Below are 20440 nucleotides of genomic sequence, written 5' to 3'. Positions count from 1 at the left end.
CATGTCCCCTACTCAACCTCCCCTGCCTTGTACCTTCCTCCACCGACCGCTTTGACAGATTCTGCTTGCCTTCACCATACGCCCTTGACATCCGGTCAACACTTGACACTGGATGTTCCGAACCTTACTGGCATCAATCAAACTGGAGACTGGAAACACATGAGTCAAAACCGGATACATCAGACACGATATCCCCTTCACTACGCAGACTTGACAGAAGTAAAACACTCAGCTACCCCGCACCAGGATATCACTGAGTCTGCCAGAGGCCTACCGTCACCAATAAGGCAAGCAGAAACGCCTGCATACCTGACCAATCTGATACGTGACAGCTCAGAGCAAAGTTGTTTCTGGAACCCAACACAACAGGCCCTCTTTCTCATCAATATCCTGGATATACCCCTCTGACAATCACAGCCTTTCCTCAACATCCATCCCACCTCACGACTCCAGCACAAATATTGAAGAACTTAACATCAATCACTCGCACAGCATTAAACCCGCTCGGCTCCTCCTCCAGGCCATGGACACCACAGAGCCTCCCAGCTCTCCCTCGGAGCACTCCACTCCATCACCTCAAGACCACAATGTCCCACTTCAAGCCTCGCACTACCTAACATGGGAGGAAGAGATGCGTGTGCGTATGTACAAGCAGATGGAGGAGGATCGCCTCAAGGATCCAGGCGAGGATCCACACAACAACTGCCGCAGAATACTGTACAAAGAACGCCAGAATTTAGGACTATCAAATCCCGCTCGCATGGTGCTGTGGCTGGTCTCGAGGTCCGCAATTATCGGCTTTGTTGGATGGAGGTTTTGGCGTGGCCGGGTTGGCAGAGAGGTATTCGCGGCAATGGATTCCTATGCTGAAGGACATATGGGCGTTGCGACCGCTGTTTGGACAGGACTGAAGGCGGTGGACGGTCATATGAAACGGCATTTGACAGCGTATGGAACTTTGGCAAGTTTCCCTTGGCTTCCACGTCTTGTTCGTGGTATTTTTTGGGACTTGTTCCTGGATTGGTATTGGAAGGGAAAAGATTGTGACTGTTATTATTGTAAGCGTGGGCTTTGAAGACTGGAGACACTCACACATGGTTCCAGGAGAGCTGGCAGTGGAATCTAGCCTATGGCATCCTTCAATGTATCAGATAATTGTGTTTTTACTCGGGGGTTCTTTCTTCGATTGTTCATAATGGCGGAACACGAAAAATGGAACATAGGGGCAGGTTCAAACAATAGAGGTATAAGCGGACGGAATGCTCCAGTCACTTCAACAGATTTTCCCTTCACCATATTCTGTTGACACTGGTAAGTGCAGAACCTTGCTACGTCCCGTCAGAGATAGAGAGGATGCAATCTGGCCTTCGTTTGTTCGTCAGTTTGATATGAAAAGCCAAGCTTAACTGAATGTAGGAAAGTGTCCGGCTTTCTATCGGGTGAGCGGCGCCGTAGACTGATATCTTCCAGTCTCAAAGGCCTTGAAGGAGACGTAGAAGAACGTCCCTGGCGTCTTTAAACTCTTATCATTATCCCATAACGCTTCAAACAGAGGATAGTCTCTCTTTCAAAAGGCCCATGAGAGCTTCAAAGCTCGCCTGATTGGCCCATGATGGAAAACCCAGACTAACAAACATGGAAACCAAAAATTGTACATCCAGTCCATGAAATACACGACAGCAGATCTGCCGCCAAGTAGGTATCCATGCCAACAGGCACTCAACTACCCCGCATTAGGATTGATAGATTCGGCCGGCGGCCTACCGTGAGGCCAACCGCCGGCCTACCACGAGGCTGGCTGCAGCACCAATGAGGAGTCGACTGGAAGACCTCAACAAACGGAGCACAGCCTTCACAGGAACTAACCTCCCACAACCCCGTCGCATATCCGAATCTGCAAATTCCCGTGCTTTCCCTTACGAAAAACCTTCCTTCAATGCTTTAACTCTAGCTCATACCATAGGAACACTTTCTCGAAAGCTTCCATTTTCGCGTCTCAATCTCGCCGAAGAGGTCGTCCCAGAGGCGGTGTGCCCTTCCCCTCCGCCTACGCCTACGCCTCGCTCCCGGACGCCGAGCTCTTTTCTCTTGCTGCCGAAGGAGTGGTCGATGCCAATCTCGCCCTCCGCCAAGTGACGTGGAAATACTGGACTGCGATCCCGTGGGATTGTGTATCCCACTGCATCCCTTGGCCCACAAGCCGCACCGGCATCACGATCCGAGTCAACAGTCACCATGTCGACCGAGCCGGTGATCCCTCGTCCCGCACAAGAGGGCCATGAGCCAAATACAAAGAAGAAGCTCGTCCATAATGGGAACGCGATCGAGTTTGCAAAGGATCGAAAGTCACAAGGTCTCGCTGGACTCATCATGTGGCTACCCGGCGACGCGAAAGGCGTTCCACGCGACTACGTGTCTCTCAAGCACCCGGTGGTCATATTATCACCGGCCATCTCTGCCACCAACAAGGTCGAGATAGTAGGGGTAGGTTCCAGTCCAATCATCAGTGAAGATCTCCCCCTCGTGTTCCTCACGTCAGTATCTGGTAGCATGGTACTAATTTGAGCTTATATTCATCAAGATGACATCCTTGGGTAACCAAGACCTCACCAAAAGATTCAAGGCCTCCCGCAAAGGAATGAAGCAGAGGGCTAAATATCTTCCCATCGAGCCTACACCTTCTCACCCTGACATGCCGGAGAGGAACATGATGCTCAAGATGTTACCTTACTCGCCGAAAACGCCTTCGTACGTGAACGGCTCGTCCAATTCTAGAAGAACCGTTCTATTCTCCGAACTTGCGGAATACCTCCATTACGATTCGATCCACAAGATTTACCCGAGATTTTACCTGGAGAACGACTCGTACCACAAGTTGGCTGCCTTTGCTGGGTTCTCAGCTGTTCAACTTCTTCACACTCCCGCGGACCCGGAAGCGGAAGTGGACAAGCAGGAATCCGTAGAGCAGCTCGAGGACACCACGGAGCAGCTCAAGGACATAAAGGCGGACAACATGAGCACAGAGCCTCCCTCTGAGGACGAGGATAACACCCAAGCCCGTCCAATGGACTCTCAACCTTTCGGGCTCCGAGAACCGCGACCTTACCACTTCATTCCACGGCCGCCAACTCCCCCATCTCCAGCACCACTATCTTCAGGTCCCTCAACTCTAGCACCGCCGCTTGGAACTACCTCGACTCCAGAACCATCACCTCCACCTCCAACTCCCTCGACTCCAGCACCATTGCCTCCAGCCCCCCAAACTCCAGCACCGTCACAACCGTCTGCTGATGATGATGTTCCAGACGACCTAACGCCCGAACAAGAGAGGCGCATCGACTTGATTCTGCAGGCATTAGACACGCAAATTCGCCTCAACCCGGTGCTTTCCCGTCAAGCATCTGAGCGAACGTACGAACAAGAGATGTTGTGGCGCGCACGCATGGTTGTGGCCATCATGGAGGAGATCGCGAAGATATCTCGCCTCAACGATTCGCTTGCTGCCCGCAAGAGTGACATGGATGATGGCCGCGACGGTTCTGCTACGGCAAAAAACACAGGTGAAGGTAAAGATGCCTCTAACGATGAAGCTCAGGACCAGACCCAAGACCATCCAATGGATCCTGAACCATTTGGCTCCCGCAACCCGCAACATGAACCTTACCGCTTCATTCCGCAGCCTCCAACTCCAACCCCCTCAACTCCAGCTCCAGCTCCAACTTCAGCTCCAGCTCCACCGCCCATCAACGACGACCCCCCACCCAAAACCTTCCACTACATGACACTCGAAGAAGCGAAGCGCATACGCATGGAGGACTTAGAGAGACGATCTCGCCTCAACGCTTCATCTTCCGCCCGCGCAAGTGATGACTGGCGCAACCGCTCTGCCACGGCCACAAGCCAAGGCACAGGCAAAGATGCCTCTCGCGGTGCTCGCGATGATGCTAAAGACAAAGCCGCCCGCGAAGATCCAGGCGATAGATATAGACGCGAGGTCTACAAAGAAGCACGTCTATGGTGGACGGACCTACCACGTCGCACCCGCTTGGCCATCAAGTGGGTTCCAACCTCTGCGGTCGTTGGCATTCTTGGCTGGAAGTTCTGGCACAGCCAGCTTGGTGGAGAGTTGTTCACTGAGGCCGTGGCAGGTAGCGAAGGCTTGAAGGTGGTGGGTAGAGGGTTGATGGGGGTAGCAGTGGCCATGGCGAGGGGCATGTCGGCGGTGCTGAAGCATTGTTGGCGGCATCCGAACCAGTATGGGGGCATCGGGTTGGTGTATGGCTTATGGTTAAAGGGGAAACTTCACGTATTGGTGCAAGTGTTGGCTGGAATGTTGTTCCTTATGGGTTGCTGGGACTATGTGCTCAGTAAGCCAGGCGACAGTTCTCCCTTAGATGGGTTGTTTCTGCCTCGGCGCGACGACTGGAGATAATGTTGGGTGTTCTTGTCGCGTTAAGATGGCTCGGGCTATAAAGGAGAAACCGGAATGTCTCCGGCGCGGACATCACCACATGTGCCTCATATGTGGAAATAGTCCTGGGGCAACTGGGACTGGGGTCTAACGGATGGTGTGGTTTGATGTACACGTATTATGAGGGAGACTGTCCCTCCTGCTTTCGAGCATCTCTTCCCTTAGGTAGTTAGGTATCCTAACAATAGGACGGATTATGAAACGGAGCAATGACAAAAAACCAGCCACCATCGGCCCGGCTGTCGAACGGCAGGACTGCCTGAGATAGTGACACACCACGACGGAAGACATCAAACAAGATAGGGGCAGCTTCCGACAATGCAAACGAACGCTCCTGTCACTTCAAACGAACCTCACTAAGGTCGCCACTGAACTACAATGACTGACTGACAGCCACCAACGAGAACACGACTGCTTCTCATTTGAGGGCGGGACGTATAAGAAGCATCTTGTCCCCCCTTGTTCGTTCCAGTGCCATCCATGTTTCCACAAGCTTCCCACACCTCACATACAGCCCACGCGCCACAAGCAAGATCACATCAGATCCCTTGGACCCTCGAAAGCAAGCACTTGCAACATCACTCATCACAAGCCAACGAAGGAAAGCCGGCCATCATGGAAGCCAACAAACATTCGTCCTCCATCGAAAACGAGACACATCTATGTCCTCCACCCGGGACTCCCAGCGAGAAGGAGAGTGCCAGTCAACAAGCATCGGGCTTTGCGGCCTCTACACCAGACGGCGCCAAGGCGGGCGGGCATGGAGATGCTGGTCACTCGGCTCAAGCGCAAGATGATGCTTCCAGATCCACTGGCAAGAATATGGCGAACCCCAAGAGCACGGCTTCGACTGTGAGAACTGAGAAGGCAGTGAAGTTTCTGCGTCTCCTATGAGACATCTATTGTTTGACGTAGGCCTTGGGACAGGAATTGGATCCGTGACGATCTGGCGAGAGTGCCCGGTTGGTTGGCGATCTGCTTGGGGTTAGTTAGAATGGAACGAAAAGTGTAAATATGAGATAGCACGGCAGGGGTGGCGACGAGACGATACAAACCTTGAGGTCGATATTGCGCGGAGGTTGTTGGGGGAGAAGAAATGGGGTGGAATGTTAGTCACGAACAAACCGGGTGTTTACCTCTACCGATGAACAAGACATAAACGACTTTAGAAGAAAGAAAAAGACTAAAAGCAACCAGTGGACGAGACAGGTGATAAAATACAATACAACCTTTGTAAAGTAACCAAATCAAAAGTGCCTCCCTACTGTAGCGCCATGAAAGCCAAGAATAGTACCAGAAGTGCGGCCATCATCGCCTTCCACACTGACAACCGGAGCTACCTTCCCCAACATGAAGACAAACCAGACCGAAACCGCCGTCCCTTCTCGCCCACCCCTAGCAGACAGACACATATCACACTCATCCACCCATGCAAAAACCCAAGCAGGCAATGATGAAAGCCAAGTACAGTAGACCAATAACAAGTTGCACAACAAAGTCAACAACCACCCAAAATCCATAAACGAAAGCTTCCCAAGCCCCGACCACCTTACCAGCCGCCTTCGCAACCCATTCGATAACCGCCTTATCGACCCCAAAGCGCACCACACTCCATAACACCGCCGCCAACAAGGTCGCCTGGATCAACAATATCACAAATACAAGAACGCCCTTCGCAAGCATCGACAACCTCCCTTTTCCCTTGCCATGTCCCTCCGAAGGAGCGATACGGGCATATTCATACGCCGGCCCAGCATTTCCTTCGGCCTCCAACTCACGTCTTTGAGCCCTCGTAAGACCGGTATACATGAGCCTTCCTTCAACCACTCTTTCAGTGTCTGGACCTGGACCCAAGCCAGCCTGATCACGAGCAACGGAAATATTTTGAGCATAAGCGCGAGCGCGAGCCTGCGCATGCGTAGACGAAGTACCAAAGAAGACGAAGTCAAATCGGAACGGCAAGCCTAGCCGGGAGAACCACGTATGCCATGGTCTCTCTCGTTCGAGTTTAGGGAGCTCGGCAGCGGCTCGGGCGCAGGCCTGGACACGGGCCGTTGCTGCGGCTGTGAGCAGATCCCGTAATTGGGAACAGGAGAGTTCTTGTGCTCTATCGGTACGGACTTGTGAAGGGCGGGATGACGATGATATGGTTCCATATCCTGTTCTTGTTGCTGGAATCAGTGCTTGCGGTTTTGTTCGCGGGCTGGGTGCGGTCGATTGAGTCTGTGGACGGAGGAGAGATGATTGTTCGTTGTCCTGCAACTGTAATACAGGACGGGGAGGTTGCTGCCGGTTTTGTTCGGAAGCAGACGTGGTGTACGAGGCCCGGTGAGCCCCCATGAAGACGGATGGATTCGAGTCGTTGTCCTCTCTGATGATGGTGAACCGCTGGCTCAAGGTTTGATCCCGTAGACGTCTCATCTCCGCCTCCCAGTAGTTCTCTGCGACGATAGTGGTGTCCGAGTCCGAGTCGTTTGCCGTTGCTGGCTCAAGAACATCCGGTGACCGAGTCACCGGTTCCGGGGCTGGCTCAGGGACGACTACCGGTCTGATTTGAGGGGTCAACGGGGGCGTGGCTCTCTGTGCCACGGCCGGTCCGGGTTCCGGTTCCGGTGTCCCAGACGACCCAGCGACAACATCATCAGGAGCCCGAAACCTGACGAAGTTTGTCAACACCTTGTAGGACTCCGGCGTAAGCACGAATTTCTTCTCAGTCTTCCACCAGTCATAGTTTCTCAACAGGGAAATGGCGACCCGGTGCTGTGTCGCAGTATTCACCCACGAGTTCTTCCTTAAAACTGCACCGCCACCAAGTTTTAGCACGACATTCTTATCTGGGTCGTCGGGATGAACAGGCGATGGGTCAATGGGAAGGTAGTTGGCCCTTTTCGGTCTTTCGTAGTCGTGCCGGTGCCGTCTTAGGAGGTCTTTTCCGCCAAAGGAGGTAATCTGTGATGCCTGGGTTAGTCCAGGAAAGGGAGCAGAGGGAGGGTGGGGGGTTTGGGGTCACAGAGTGTGGGACTAACCATCAGGATAACGACCTCGTCATTAGGCAGCGGCCTTGGGGATAAGACAATGACTGGGTGATCATGGCACATGTCCGGAAGTCCGCTCGAAGTGCTCAGCTGGTTGAGTTTGGGCAGCCACATAATACGACCGCCGAGATCCGGAGGCTTCGTCACGGTAGTTTGGTTGAACCGAGATCGTCGCTCTTTTTTGCCGAGACGGTGGGAGGACGGCATCTTGGGCAATAATTGCTACCGATTGACTTCTCAATCGCATGCGAAGCTGTCGAAGTGAACGGGGAATCGGAATCCGCAACTCGAGTCGTTGTGGGAGCGAACATATTCGGGCGCGAACGAACAACCATCGCATCACAGCAGATGGCTTGTAGTTATGATTCCATCCGTTTGTGTCCCTCCTCAGACCCGTTGGCTGACTGGCTGCCATTCGTGTGGGGGGACGTGGCTTGCTGATGATGTGTGTCACCGTGGTGGCCCGTCGCACCGGCCCGTTCAAACACATGCATGCATATGAACCCTCGTAGATCCAATTGGGAGCATGGTCGCAAAAACGGTTGGCACGATGGGTTTTCCTTGGCATCTGGCATAGCCGCCAGGGCTGTGAGGCAGACCGGTCGATTATTTGGGCCAACAATTGAGTGGGAGATTGGCATGAGAAGGATGAAGTGAAGAGCGCCGAAAGGCAAAATGACTCCAGGGTAAAACCAATGTGCCCATGGGTGATCGGTTACCTCTTGTCCGTGAGCCATCAACTCCAGCAGCTTCTCACTCAAGTCCTGCGCATTGCCATACTATGGCTCGTCCAGGACAAATTAACGTGGCTTGATCACCGAGACTACGACATCGTCTGAAAAGCACTAAGACGGTTTCCATTTGTCTCATTACTTTTCTTCTTCACATTCGTCCTCAAGGCCATTCCTAGGTCCCAAAAGCCGTTTACAACTTGACAGACTCTTCGGGGTCCTGTCGATTTGTCCGTCATATCGGGCTCTGGAGTACGCGTTAATTTGTCCTGGAGGAGTATGGGTAAGTATCGCAATTCCAGGCCAATGGTAGATCCGCAGCCAAATTGTGACTCCGATGATGGCTCGTCTGGTGCACATCACCACCTCCCAGACAAACGGTAATTTTAGCTCTCACGAGGAGCTCTGGATTTCGGCGCCAGAACAAGCCACTTTCGGAGAGGGGTCGTTGCTGGAATTGTGGATGCTGGCAACTCTGGAGCGGCGGCATAGGAAAAGCGCGTGTGAGCGACGCTTGCGTAATTTCGGGAAGTATTTTTCGTACTTTCGGTCCCAAGCTCCTGGAGAGGCTGCCTGTTGGATGCTCGCGGTGGTTCCCATTGTGTGGCCTCCGGCTCCTGATCCCATTCTGCGTCCACCTTGTGTGTATGGGACTCAGGACCAGGAATCATTACCGAACTCATAGACTTCGACTTCGGAGGATCGTCACAACTGCGAGAAGCAGCCCTGGAGCTTCCTTGGACATTCCATTCCGCAGTTTGAGCCACAGACCGTTGCGAAGGTTGATACTCTGGGTTCCACCATGTCGTCTTCTCCATCAACGTTGTGGGCCTGGACTGTTGATCGAATGATCGCGGTCTAATCGGATGATCACGCAGCATTCTGTCCAGAGATTTGGACTGCTTGGGTCGCCAGTCTTTCTCTCTCCTCTCCTTGTTTGCCGCCTCCTGTCTTCTTATCTCCTCCTTTTTCTCCTTTTCTTTCTGGTCCAGTAACGGCACCCAATGGCGTAGTACAAATTCTTGACGGTACCGCATCAGGCTTTCATATGACTCTATGTCTAGGGTGAGGGTCTCGTTTTTATTTCCCTTCCATGACTGCCAGAGGTCAAGACATAGGTAAGGGATCCGGTATTCTGTTCTCATATTTACCCAAGTTGCCTTGTTGAAAGTCTTCTCGTTGCCATTAAAGACGAGCTGCAAGGGCCCTCCAATTCCCGCGCTGTTGGGATGTTGAGGAGCGGGATGGACCGGCGCGTAGACCAGAATTTCAATAGAGTCGGGAGCAAATCTAGTTTCAATGCCCACTCCGTCGAAGGTAGTCATCTGGTTGACATCATATCGGTTAGCAATGCGATGACTAGGAAATAGGGGAAATGGTATTTTCATCCCACCATCAGCACGGAGACTGTATTCGTCAGCTCCTCGGATGTGATGACGACCGGATGATTGAATAAATCGTCCGGTAGGTTCGGCCTGTACTCGAACAGGATCGTCGATTTATGCGGTAACCACATGATTTTGCCTCCGACAAAATCACCGTGGACCAGCGCAGCGTCCTGCTCCATTGCTTGATCTATTGCAAGCGGAGTGTGTCGGGTAGTGGCGGAATCGTCCAGAATGAAACGCCTTGGTAATATGAGATTCGATATGACTGAAAGACGCCGTAGGTCGTTAGGACAAAGAGCTTCGAGAATCGAGGCGACATTACCGGTTCAAGGTATGGTAGATATTGGCAGCTGACGCCCATATAGTCACCCCAGCCGGTCAACGGTACAGCGAAGGTCAATGATGCTGGTAATCGGCAACTGGAGTGGTTCCTAGAGTCGCCGAAGTCTAGAACGTCGGAGCTTTGAAGGGAGAGGGGGAAGTCGGCATCGCGAGCGTAAGGGGCTTGTGAGCAGAACAATATGTCGAGGATCCTTGGGCTTGTCGGCTGTGAACGAGGAAGTAGTCTCACAGTCACTCCAATGTCGGGTCACCGGGGAAGCAATTGATGTGAAATGAAGAATCCGAAGTTTGCTGGTGTTCGTCGTCGATTGGGGGCGAGACAAGAGGAAATCTGTTGGCCGTTCTACGACAATTCGCCGGTACGGAGGAGCGGGAAACTATCAATGATGACCATGTGACCATCGTGTCCATCTTGCCACTCTGGCATTGGCATTGCAGTGCCTCGCAGCATACATCGCCCAGCACAAAAGGGGGCGTAGGCCCAACCTGCCAGCTTGTGAAGGCATCAACACACTTGGCAACTGGAAGCCCGCCTCCGAGTGAAAGCCATGATCTGAATCTGGTGTTAACGGGGAAGTCTGTCGGGTACTTTGACCCGCCCATGGAGCCAGATAGGTATATACCTAGACAAGTCTGTTAGCTCTCGCTCAAAGACCATGTCGTAGAGAGAAACCCTGACGAACCGTCCGAATGTGTACCATGGTAACAACGGGTGCCGAGTTGGCAGTGAGGAAATGCAGGAGGGCTGCCCTCCCATGTACTAGGACATGTGATGCTTTTTCTCTCGAGATTAGGGTTTGGTGACGTGCAGAAGACGCAGGGTTGAATGTCTGCCAGATGCATTTGGCAGCCGTTGAAGACGCATATTGATGGTTGTCGGACACCTTTAACCCTGCATTCCCAAACCACGATTTCAATGCTGACAGACAACCGAAGCAGTACAGAGTACCTCCAAGGTGACTTCCACTTGCACATGACTGATGGCGTGAAGAGCAGACGGGGCTCGCTTTTGGCTGCATCCAGGTTTTGAATGTCTCGACTTGCAGGGTCAGCCCGATGCGGTGACCGTCGATGGCAGAAATGGACCCAGCGAAGAAGTGAAGAGAGAAGCTCGGCCCAAATTGTGAGGATGACATGAGCTAGCACTCTTTTTGCCCTCTCTTCGCCCACCAACATAGGCTCTTCCAGAACTCGACCTAATTTCCTTCGCCAATTCAAAAGCGGAAGTAACGAAAGGAAAATGACCACGCCGCCGAGATCCGGTAATCTCCGGTCGTAAATCGAATGCATGTAGCTTCCACTTCAGTGCCACACAACGGAACACTGCACTGGGAGTCACAATCGATCATCAGACCCCATCGCAGCTGGCGAATTTGCTGTAGCGATTCCGTAATCCCGTGTCTCTCCTTCAGTTTCAAGATCTCGGCTCCATTACCTAGGGAAGCATCCGATGCTTCTGTCGCCAAGGACCCGCCGTACCGGTCTCTCCTGCCCAAACCATCGTGTTGCGTGCATATTGACCCAACGCGCGCCGATGAAGGGTCGCACGATTGACATGATGCCGGAAGGGGCACACTGGCTTAATGGTACCAAACAGACGGGAGACAGGCGCAGCAACAACAACCAAGGTCAACATGACCGAACCAATGAAAGGCGGGCAAGAACCGTACCCAGGGAACAAGCATTTCGAACCAAGAAATGATGGCATTTGGCATGGGCATCGTGATGGACTACATGCCCATGCAGACAACATCCATCCGACCTCATTGCCCTTATTGCATCATCGCGTGGACTGGCAAAGGTAAGCAGCTTGCCCGCTCCGTGTCCTGACCTTGCCTCGGCAGTAGATGTTACAGTCACCTCCTCACTGCCGTCGTGTGAGCTCCAGAAACGGCCAACGACCACAGCGACGGTCTCAACGCACCTTGGCACTGCACTTTCCTTGTAAGCCATGTCAACCGCCTCGTCAGGAGGGTGGGCCGTCAGGGGCCTGACGCCCGGAAGACGAACGCTCAGCAGATGTACCTTCCATCAGAGGATGAGCCCTTGCCAGATGAACCTTTGTCACATGAGCCATCCATAAATGTACCACTTGTGATGAGCCCCGCGAAGGGTGTCCATGCGAAGGGTGTACAAGTAGTGTGTGTATAGGCATGTAGAAGCGGGATTGAAGGGAGTGGCCGTGCTCGGCTTCGAGATCGCGACCTTCAAAGATCCAGGTGGACGGCATTGTGCCATGGACCAGCCCTTTGAACATGTGAATCGTGGTCAACCAACCACGCAGACATCAACACTCCCTTTTGCTGAGGGCTCTTTAGATAACATCATGACCGAATGCCCAAAGATCCACTGATGCTCTGGCTTATTGAACTGTTCTGGTTTCCAACCGGGATGGATGATTTGCGAATGCGGTAGGTACTTGACCTTGCCGCTACAGTCCTTGGGGTCGGGCGGTTTAGGGTCTTTGGCAACTAGAAACACTTTGTTGTATGTCAGAGGATAGGGCCATTGTGAAATTGTGATCGTTCTTATCGAAACCGCTTGGCATTAAAGGCACCGAGTGCTTGCTTTATTGGTGAGACATCACACGAAGACAGTCTACCATTCGACACTCTGGTGCCACGGGATCTGCCTCCTGAGAATGGATGACCGCCATGTTGTTCTTCTCTCATCAATTGAAACATTCACCGACACGTTGTCGTTCTACATAATCATCTGTCTCCGTGTGGTTCAAAAAGCACCAGTCTTGTTGATGATCGGAGCGTCGTGGAGATCAGGCCAATGATGCAAAGGGTGGTGGCATGCTGGTTGATACTTAATACCTGGATGCAAACACCGGTAAGTTGAAGCCTTGAAGGCGGATAGAATGTATGGCTTACCTCTGTTGGATAGGCAGATCCTGAAACTGCCTTGTTGGATGGACGTGGTTCTGAATCTTACGAGATTAACACGCAAAGTTGCGGGGAAAGAGACGAGCAACGGGGGTGGGAAACAGCATTCCTCGTTCATTCAATTTTTTTTCCTTTTACTTTTTCCTTTTCTCACCGCCCAAAAGGCCATCTTTCCTTGAAGTTAACCAGAGTCACTACCTCCTCCGCATGAGACTTGAAAGTGACATCTCCCTTCACGGCAAGAAAGCAGTAGCAACATGTACCCCGATGTCCCCCTTAGCAAAACTGGGAAAATTCCCAAATACCGGTATGGCTCTTTGGGCAGGCAAAGAGGAAAGGTGGCGACCCTCGACAGGGCACGAGATGGTATCTGATTACCAAACTTGGATTGAAGCCGGTTTCAAAGAGCAGGTATGACTGTACTGCAGAAGCGTGCTGCTCGAATGGCAGGAGCTGTCCTGCTGCCTGTCAGTGCTGCATCCAGTCGAGGTAGTCAGTTCCGGTTGGGACCAGATTCGAAGAGCCGTCGCTGCCGTCCATTCATGGGGCAAATGTATGCATGTCGAACTGTTTCGGCCCGAAAAAAAAGCAAAGAGGGTGAAGTGAATGACCGGGCAATATCTGACAATTTCGACGTGAAGTTGTGACGGGACAAGGTTGAAGTTGGATGTCATTTGAGCCGCTGAAGTCACCAGTATCCCAGGGTTAGGGGTCACCGTGATGACGGCAGAGCGTGGCCATCCCCGCTGGCCCTGCCCGTGGCTCCGCTCAAACTGGATCACTTGGAGACAAGGGTACTTGAGGGTTGTGGTACGGCCTGGGACTCTTTCGTCAACCTCCTTATAAAAGAGGGAGCAAAAAAGTCTGAGATAGTGAAATATTCATGAAACAAACTGAACCACTCCCAGAAAACTATCTACCTTTTTATACAAACAATTTTCTAAAATTCCCAAAAAAATTGAAGAGGAAAATATACTTCTAAAAAGGAAGCTTTCAAAGTTGCATCGATTTTGGCCAAGCGTGGAAGGAGAAATAAAAAACAAGGATTTAAAACTATACCTTAAGCTACAACTGTCAAAATTCGTCACACGCAATAGTTGGAGGTGGATGTTACACTAACAAATTTCCTCATGTTTTAGCGCCAATGTAGATTGTCCCAGAATATTTCGCTGTTCTAGAATTTCTTTTCCCCCTACTTAATGAGTAGGGGGTTGAGAAAAGTCCCACCACCACAGCCCCCAAATAGGGCCTGTAGGCTTATTGCCACGCGCGACCGCCAAAAATTTCTGAGTGGAGAGCGACCTCAGCAATTGGGAAGTTTCGAATGGAGGGACCTGCACTCTGAACCTCGACCATCTGCCTTGCATCTCCAATCCGTCCGCGATAAACAATTCTTCGGTATCTGTGTTGATCGACCACCACATTCCACCACAACCACGATTCGGTCTTCTTCCTAATTCACATATACAACCAACATCCAACCGAACGAAAATACACACAACCACAACCATGGGCATGTCAAAGCGCAAAGAGGGCCCCAGCAGCAAGGGCAAGCCGGTCCGCCCCTCGAAGAAGCAGAAAGCCCAAGCATTGGCCGCCTACCACAGTAGTTCAGAGTCAGAGTCAGAGGAGGGATCCGACAACGAAGGAGGATTCAAGGGAACCGGTGCCAACGCGACCATCCCCGGCCACTTGCTTGACTCCGACGACGAAGATCTCGACAACCTTCTTGCCGACGATGGCGCATCCACAGACAACTACGACTCTGATTCCGACGAAGGCCAACAACAGTCCGACTCCGAGACCGAACAAAAGTCATCAAAGAAGTCCAAGCAGCCCAAGTCTACACTACAAAAACCCAACAAGTTCATCGCCAAAGATGCCCCAGATTCCTCAGACGACAACGACTCCCAAGACGAGGGCGGCGCCTCGGACCTAGGCTCCGACGACCTCGACGACGATGAATTCGACCTCGACGGCTCTGACGCCGAGTCCGGCAAGCAGAACACAAAATCCAAGCGCAACGACCCCGAAGCCTTCGCCACTTCCATCACAAAGATGCTTTCCTCCAAGCTGCCCGCCTCGCGCCGCGCCGACCCCATCGTTGCCCGCAGTTCCGAGTCCGCCGCAGCCGCCAAGTCGCTCGTAGACGCCGCCCTGGAAGCCAAAGCGCGCAAGAGGCTGCGCGAGCAGAAGCGTCTGGCTTTTGAGAAGGGTCGTGTCCGCGATGTGCTGGTGCCCAGCAAGACCAGGACGCTGAATATCCAGACTGGTGAAATCGAGGAGATTCCTGATGGCAAGGAGGGCGAGCAGACGACGGGGCAGATTCTGGAGACGGAGAGGAGACTTAGGAAGACGGCGCAGAGGGGTGTGGTTAAGCTGTTTAATGCGGTTAGGGCGGCGCAGGTCAAGGCCATGCAGGCGGAGCGGGAGGCTAGGCAGGAGGGTATTGTAGGTGTGAAGAGGAGGGAGGAGAAGGTTACGGAGATGAGCAGGAAGGGGTTCTTGGACTTGATTGCGAGCGGTGGTGGGGGGTTGAAGAAGGGGGGTTTGGAGGAGGCTTAAACAGAAGGGGGATGGGAATTGCACCCGAAGAAGGGTGTAGAGTGGTGATTTTTGTTGTTTGTCTGCATATTGTAAAGGTCTGGCCTATTTCTTATGTACAACCCCATGCTCGGAATTAAGAGCGAATAGTTGATCAATGTCCCAGCTCCCTGTCGAATGTGAAAAGGTGAAGAACTTCTTGCGGATCGTAGGCCTCCATGGCACCATATCGCGAAAAGCATCCAATCCCCCAAGGCCCATGTAGTAAAAATGCACACTCTTGGTATCGCAACTAACATGCCAACACCCGCCACCAGTTGAACCCATTTTGAAGTCTCCTCGTACATATGATACCACATCGCTTCAGAACGCTATCGCCTCCTAGAAGACTTGAGACAGAAAGAAAACGGACCGGATCTTGAGATCTGCGCCATATGTATTCCAGCAGGTTCTTCTTTTTTCCTTCCCCTCGATCAATCCTACACCGTATCGCACATGTCGCCCCGCCCTTTACGCTTTTCCCATCTCATTCTCATCGATATTACATCCCCCTCTCACCCTCTCCCCCCCCCCTTCTCTCCCATCATCCCACCTCCATGTCTTACACGTCTAAGACTTAAAATCACTAGCCTGCAAATTCCTCGTCATACTCGGCAATTTGACCACCAGTCCATCGAGCTCCTTAGTCATATGCACCTGGCACCCCAACCTGCTGGTCTCGGTCAGACCAAAGGCCAAGTCCAACATGTCGTTCTCGTCATCGTCCGGCTCCGGCATCCGGTCGTACATGTCCTGGTCCTGCACGATCACGTGGCAGGTCGAGCAGGCGCAGGAGCCGCCGCAGGCTCCTTCCATCTCCAGGTCATGCGCTTGCGCGATGTCGAGCAGGTTGTCGCCTGCGGACACGGCGAGCTTGTGCGTGTGGTTGTCTTTGTCTATGAATGTTACGTAGAGTCTGTTGGAGCTAACGGTCAGCGCTAGTTGAAGTTGGAGAGGGAGGGGGGACGGGGGAGAGTGGTTGGAGGGATCATGGAGCAGAAGGACGAGGGGGACAACGGCGGGATGAGGGAAGAAGGGGGAAGAGGGCAACGAGAAGGAATGCGCTCAACTAGACTTACTCTTCACCAGGCTTGGGAGGATCGACATGGCCGTGCTGGAGAGCGGAAGAAGTGGAAAGCGAACGGCGCGCAGAGATCTGGGTAGTCGACCACGCAGTAGGCAGACGCGGCTGCTGCTTCTGGTGTGTTCGGAGAGGGGCGGAGGAGGAGGTGGTGGTCTTGCTGTAGCACCGGGCATGCTGTGCGAGCCTTTGGAGGCTCTGCCTGAGGACTCGCGGGGTCGACATTGTGTTGTGCTGAATATGGTTTTTTTGTGTAGGCGCAACCGGATCGCAAAAGGGATGTGTTGAAGAACGAGTTATGGCATACGCGACAAATGAATGCCGTGGTTGGTGACTGGAGTTGCCGCAATATTATGGAGATAGTTTCGATCCCAGATCCAATGCGGCGCGCGGGAACGGAGCCGGTCGTTGGAAGTGGAGGAGACGCTTTTCGGACCTGGAACCTGGCGACCGGGATGGGGATTCAGGAAACTATCAATTATCGGAAAGAGTCATCGTCTACAAATACAAAAGAATCCAAGTTGTCATTGCCAGCGCAGATAATAAAAAGTACAAAACAACTCGAAATGTTACAGGCCAATGGTTGCAAAAGGTTGGAATCCCTTCATTTTTCCCATTGTGCTGTGCTCCTAGTATTCAGCTGCAAAATAATGGCAAACATCAGGCGCCCCCAAGGTCTGAATCCGACAAAGAGACACGATTCGCAGCACAAGTTCTGAGGACTTCATGATCACAGCGCGAATCAGAAAGAAGAAATGTGCTACATGTTTTTTTTTGGAATAGTCCATCTCATCACAATGCGCAAAAAGCAAAGAGCATCTATTGCCATCGACCACAGATCTATCCATGATCCAGATTCGATTCGACGTGTGCTTGCTCGGCTCAGAATCGAACATTGTCTCGGGGAATTCGGTTCAAAGTCCATCAACATTTTTTTTTTTTTTCCCGGGAAAGTGCAACCATTCAGAGCGATCCCAAATCCAGTCGATGTCATTGACTGAAAAGCGGCCAAATTATTCCAATTGCCAGCCGCGACGGGAAAGCTCCGGCATCAGCATGTAGTTCCCCCGCACAGCACTGTACCGAGAAGAAAATTTACCCATGCACTTGATTCGCCAAGACCTCTTATCGGGGGCCCCGCTATCATGATCATTGCGCTAACAACATGGAAGCTCCCGCTTGTAGGCGCTGGAGAGTGTTTGGTTGGCTGCTGTTCCAGACTCCAGTTGGGCCCAGTTGATGCTCCGGGCCGTGCTCGTTCATTGCTCAGGTCTTCCATTCCATTGCAGGTCCATCCTTTCGACGCCCGAGGCCCGGATCTTCGCTTCGATTCGACTCCATCTCCATCTCGTCATGCAAACCTCAGCGTCCGAAACCTGCGAATAGCTGCACCACAACAAAAAAAAAAAGAGTCCGATAATCACGACAACAACACAACCGAGAAACTCAATTGACAAGATGGCGCACAATCACAATGAAGGGGTCATCAACCCCCTCAGACCATACTACATCCCTCCCACCATTGGCGAGCCTGCAGTCGAGCCCATGACGGCACCCGGGCCCCATGCTTTCACACAGGGAAATACGACCGACAACTATGCCTCCAAGGCGCGAACCATCTTCTCCGACATCGACATCGACTACAAGGAGTACCTGACCGACCAATCACCCTCAGTCATGTCGACAGTCAAGGAAGTCCTCGACGAGCTGCTATGGAAGTACATGTCCGTCTTCATGGCCCAGCCCTTCGAGGTAGCCAAGACCATCATGCAAGTTCGCGCCCAGGATGACTTGGGGGGACTGGAGGCTCTCGCGATGGAGCAGGCAAAGCACAAGGCTGCGACGAACCAAAAGATTCGCATGTATGATGAGGTATGTTCCCTACCAAAAGAAGGCACGCGAGCAAGATAGAGCCCGGCTAACAATAACACACCAGGACACACCATCCCCCTACGACTCCGACCCCGACTCCGACCAAGATGAAATGGCCTCCTTCTTCACAGCCAAGGTCCCCCCTCACCGACCAGCCTCGCCATCTACAAGTCGCTCAGGAGGAAGACCGAGAGATCCGAGCCCCGGCGGCGCATCGACGACAGGGCGCACCCCCAGCAAACAAGTCCCAGAACACCAACTCACAATGCGCACACCCAATTCCGTTTTGGAAGTAATCGCGCAACTATGGCAAAAGGAAGGAGCGTGGGGTGTGTGGAAGGGAAACAATGCGACGTTTATCTACTCAGTTTTGCAGTCTCTGCTAGAGAATTGGTCGCGAAGTTTGCTTAGCGCGCTCTTCAACGTTCCCGATCTGGGTGTACGAGGCGACCTAGATCGACTGGTGGACATTGCGTCACCATACCCATGGGCATCACTTTTCGTCGCTGGCGCTGCTGCCGCCATCACGGGCTTGATCCTTTCTCCCCTGGACTTGGTCCGGACACGGTACGTTCCCCTCTTCTCTCCCCTTACCTTACCCTTCTCCATCACCGTCCACTAACACTGCATGTGCAGCCTCGTCCTAACCTCCGTTTCCCGTGGCTCCCGCCGCACCCTCTCCACCCTCCGCGCCCTTCCCTCCTACCTCTGCCCCGCAACCCTCTTCATCCCCACAGTCCTGCACTCCCTCATCCACCCCTTCTTCATGCTCTCCACACCTTTGGTCCTGCGCTCGCGCTTCATGATAGACCGCGAAGTCTCCCCCGTGGCCTTCTCCATCGCCAAGTTCTGCTCCTCCACGGTGGCGTTGTTCATCAAGCTGCCTCTCGAAACCGTCCTGCGTCGCGGCCAAGCAGCCGTCTTATCCTCGCCCCAATACGTCGCTGCTCTAGAACCCAAGGTTCCCACCGTTACCAAGAGTCGAAGAGCTGCTGCGCTGGAAAGCAGAGAAGATGGGGATAGCAAGACGCCGCAGATGGAAACGATCGTGCCATTGGGCAGATATAACGGCTTGTTCGGAACGATGTACGCCATTGTTAATGAGGAAGGGTCGCATGCGGCGCCTATGACGGCTGCGGCGAAACGCAAGGCGGCGCTGGCCAAGAAGAATGGGGATAAGAGCGTGCCGCAGGTGGTTTATAGGAGGGGACAAGGGATGGATGGGCTGTGGAGGGGATGGAAGGTTAGTTGGTGGGGGTTGGTTGGGTTGTGGACGGCGGGGGTTATTGGTGGTGGGGGTGATGCTGGGGAGTTTTAAATAACCGGTGTCTGTAGGACCGGGGATGAAGGTTGTGGGGAAAGGGGGAAAAAAAAAAAGGAGAAAAAAAAGACGGTGTTTTGCATAGCCTGGACGGACGGATAAGTTGAAAAAAGGAGGTTAGGTTTGTTACTATCATTACATGCAGGCGGGAGACAGGGCAGGACAGGATGGGAGGCTGGCCGGTTGGCTGGTTTCATTTGTAGTACTTACTGGCGTTCAAAGGAGAAAAAGGAGCTTAGACTGAGTGGTTGGAAGCCAGCAAGGCATATATATGGGTTTACTTATCCCCTCTCGACAATGGCTTTTTGGAAGAATGGATGAATGGGGCTGGCGGTGATAGTTTTTGGCAGAATATGTATGTGATGTGATATCCCTACTAGCAATTCTTATTTTTTTTGACGTTTCTTATCCCCTCTACGAAACGATATCATGAGGTTGAAGGCGGTTACGTCCATACTTCTTCTTTTCTCTTTTGGCCTTTGGCGGACATCCCTTCTGTCGCCACGATGAAAGCCGCGAGGTGGCGAGTGGTGAAGATTACCTACAGAACAGAAAAGGACCACACAGCAGACAGCCGTCGGTTGTCACCACCAAGGACCACGAGGCAAATGGTGACAACACGCGATAACGGGAAGCTCACACAAGCTGACAACTTGAGCAGCCAGCAAGGCAACTAACGGGATTAACGGATGTCGTCAGCCTCCCGTGCCGGTTCCGTTCCCGGT

General features: G+C 52.7%; 7 protein-coding genes across 7 annotated transcripts; 4 read left to right on the top strand and 3 right to left on the bottom strand.

Moving 5' to 3' along the window:
* Positions 1–1930: 1930 nt before the first annotated feature.
* On the top strand, positions 1931–4671 carry SMAC4_08219 (uncharacterized protein). Its single transcript, XM_003347187.2, has 2 exons — positions 1931–2484; positions 2582–4671. Exons 1-2 carry the CDS (start codon positions 2236–2238, stop codon positions 4430–4432), a joined length of 2100 nt encoding a protein of 699 aa, XP_003347235.1. The 5' UTR covers positions 1931–2235; the 3' UTR covers positions 4433–4671.
* Positions 4672–5086: 415 nt separating this feature from the next.
* Positions 5087–5365, top strand: SMAC4_08220 (uncharacterized protein; the record flags this gene model as incomplete). The annotated part of the gene is made up of 1 exon (XM_003347188.1): positions 5087–5365. The coding sequence occupies one exon, from the start codon at positions 5087–5089 to the stop codon at positions 5363–5365; it is 279 nt and encodes a 92-aa protein (XP_003347236.1).
* Positions 5366–5667: 302 nt separating this feature from the next.
* On the bottom strand, positions 5668–7892 carry SMAC4_08221 (uncharacterized protein). The gene is made up of 2 exons (XM_003347189.2): positions 7498–7892; positions 5668–7420 (listed from the first exon to the last, which is right to left on the bottom strand). Exons 1-2 carry the CDS (start codon positions 7711–7713, stop codon positions 5891–5893), a joined length of 1746 nt encoding a protein of 581 aa, XP_003347237.1. The 5' UTR covers positions 7714–7892; the 3' UTR covers positions 5668–5890.
* A 731-nt stretch (positions 7893–8623) lies between these two features.
* Positions 8624–9804, bottom strand: SMAC4_08222 (uncharacterized protein; the record flags this gene model as incomplete). The annotated part of the gene is made up of 2 exons (XM_003347190.1): positions 8624–9562; positions 9631–9804. The coding sequence occupies 2 exons, from the start codon at positions 9802–9804 to the stop codon at positions 8624–8626; spliced, it is 1113 nt and encodes a 370-aa protein (XP_003347238.1).
* Positions 9805–14070: 4266 nt separating this feature from the next.
* On the top strand, positions 14071–15423 carry SMAC4_08223 (uncharacterized protein; the record flags this gene model as incomplete). The annotated part of the gene is made up of 1 exon (XM_003347191.2): positions 14071–15423. The coding sequence occupies exon 1, from the start codon at positions 14368–14370 to the stop codon at positions 15421–15423; it is 1056 nt and encodes a 351-aa protein (XP_003347239.1). The 5' UTR covers positions 14071–14367.
* A 556-nt stretch (positions 15424–15979) lies between these two features.
* On the bottom strand, positions 15980–17299 carry SMAC4_08224 (uncharacterized protein). The gene is made up of 2 exons (XM_003347192.2): positions 16521–17299; positions 15980–16357 (listed from the first exon to the last, which is right to left on the bottom strand). The coding sequence occupies exons 1-2, from the start codon at positions 16745–16747 to the stop codon at positions 16012–16014; spliced, it is 573 nt and encodes a 190-aa protein (XP_003347240.1). The 5' UTR covers positions 16748–17299; the 3' UTR covers positions 15980–16011.
* Positions 17300–17825: 526 nt separating this feature from the next.
* SMAC4_08225 (uncharacterized protein) lies at positions 17826–20116 on the top strand. The gene is made up of 3 exons (XM_003347193.2): positions 17826–18394; positions 18459–18961; positions 19031–20116. The coding sequence occupies exons 1-3, from the start codon at positions 17981–17983 to the stop codon at positions 19710–19712; spliced, it is 1599 nt and encodes a 532-aa protein (XP_003347241.1). The 5' UTR covers positions 17826–17980; the 3' UTR covers positions 19713–20116.
* The last annotated feature ends 324 nt before the right edge of the window (positions 20117–20440 follow it).

Source organism: Sordaria macrospora, chromosome 2 (genome assembly GCF_033870435.1).
Source record: "Sordaria macrospora chromosome 2, complete sequence".
NCBI lineage: Eukaryota > Fungi > Ascomycota > Sordariomycetes > Sordariales > Sordariaceae > Sordaria > Sordaria macrospora.
Note: the sequence above shows the minus strand (reverse complement) of the source record. Positions and strands in the feature narration are given on the sequence as shown.

Excerpts from the sequence above, each read along its gene's own strand:
- SMAC4_08219 (XM_003347187.2), top strand. The coding sequence starts at position 2,236 with ATGTCGACCGAGCCGGTGATCCCTCGTCCCGCACAAGAGGGCCATGAG. Across the intron at positions 2,485-2,581 it reads ACAAGGTCGAGATAGTAGGG|ATGACATCCTTGGGTAACCA; the intron begins GTAGGTTCCAGT and ends ATATTCATCAAG.
- SMAC4_08225 (XM_003347193.2), top strand. The coding sequence starts at position 17,981 with ATGGCGCACAATCACAATGAAGGGGTCATCAACCCCCTCAGACCATAC. Across the intron at positions 18,395-18,458 it reads AGATTCGCATGTATGATGAG|GACACACCATCCCCCTACGA; the intron begins GTATGTTCCCTA and ends ATAACACACCAG. Across the intron at positions 18,962-19,030 it reads CTGGACTTGGTCCGGACACG|CCTCGTCCTAACCTCCGTTT; the intron begins GTACGTTCCCCT and ends CTGCATGTGCAG.
- SMAC4_08221 (XM_003347189.2), bottom strand. The coding sequence starts at position 7,713 with ATGCCGTCCTCCCACCGTCTCGGCAAAAAAGAGCGACGATCTCGGTTC. Across the intron at positions 7,421-7,497 it reads ACGAGGTCGTTATCCTGATG|ATTACCTCCTTTGGCGGAAA; the intron begins GTTAGTCCCACA and ends CAGGCATCACAG.
- SMAC4_08224 (XM_003347192.2), bottom strand. The coding sequence starts at position 16,747 with ATGTCGACCCCGCGAGTCCTCAGGCAGAGCCTCCAAAGGCTCGCACAG. Across the intron at positions 16,358-16,520 it reads CCTCCCAAGCCTGGTGAAGA|ACTCTACGTAACATTCATAG; the intron begins GTAAGTCTAGTT and ends TAGCTCCAACAG.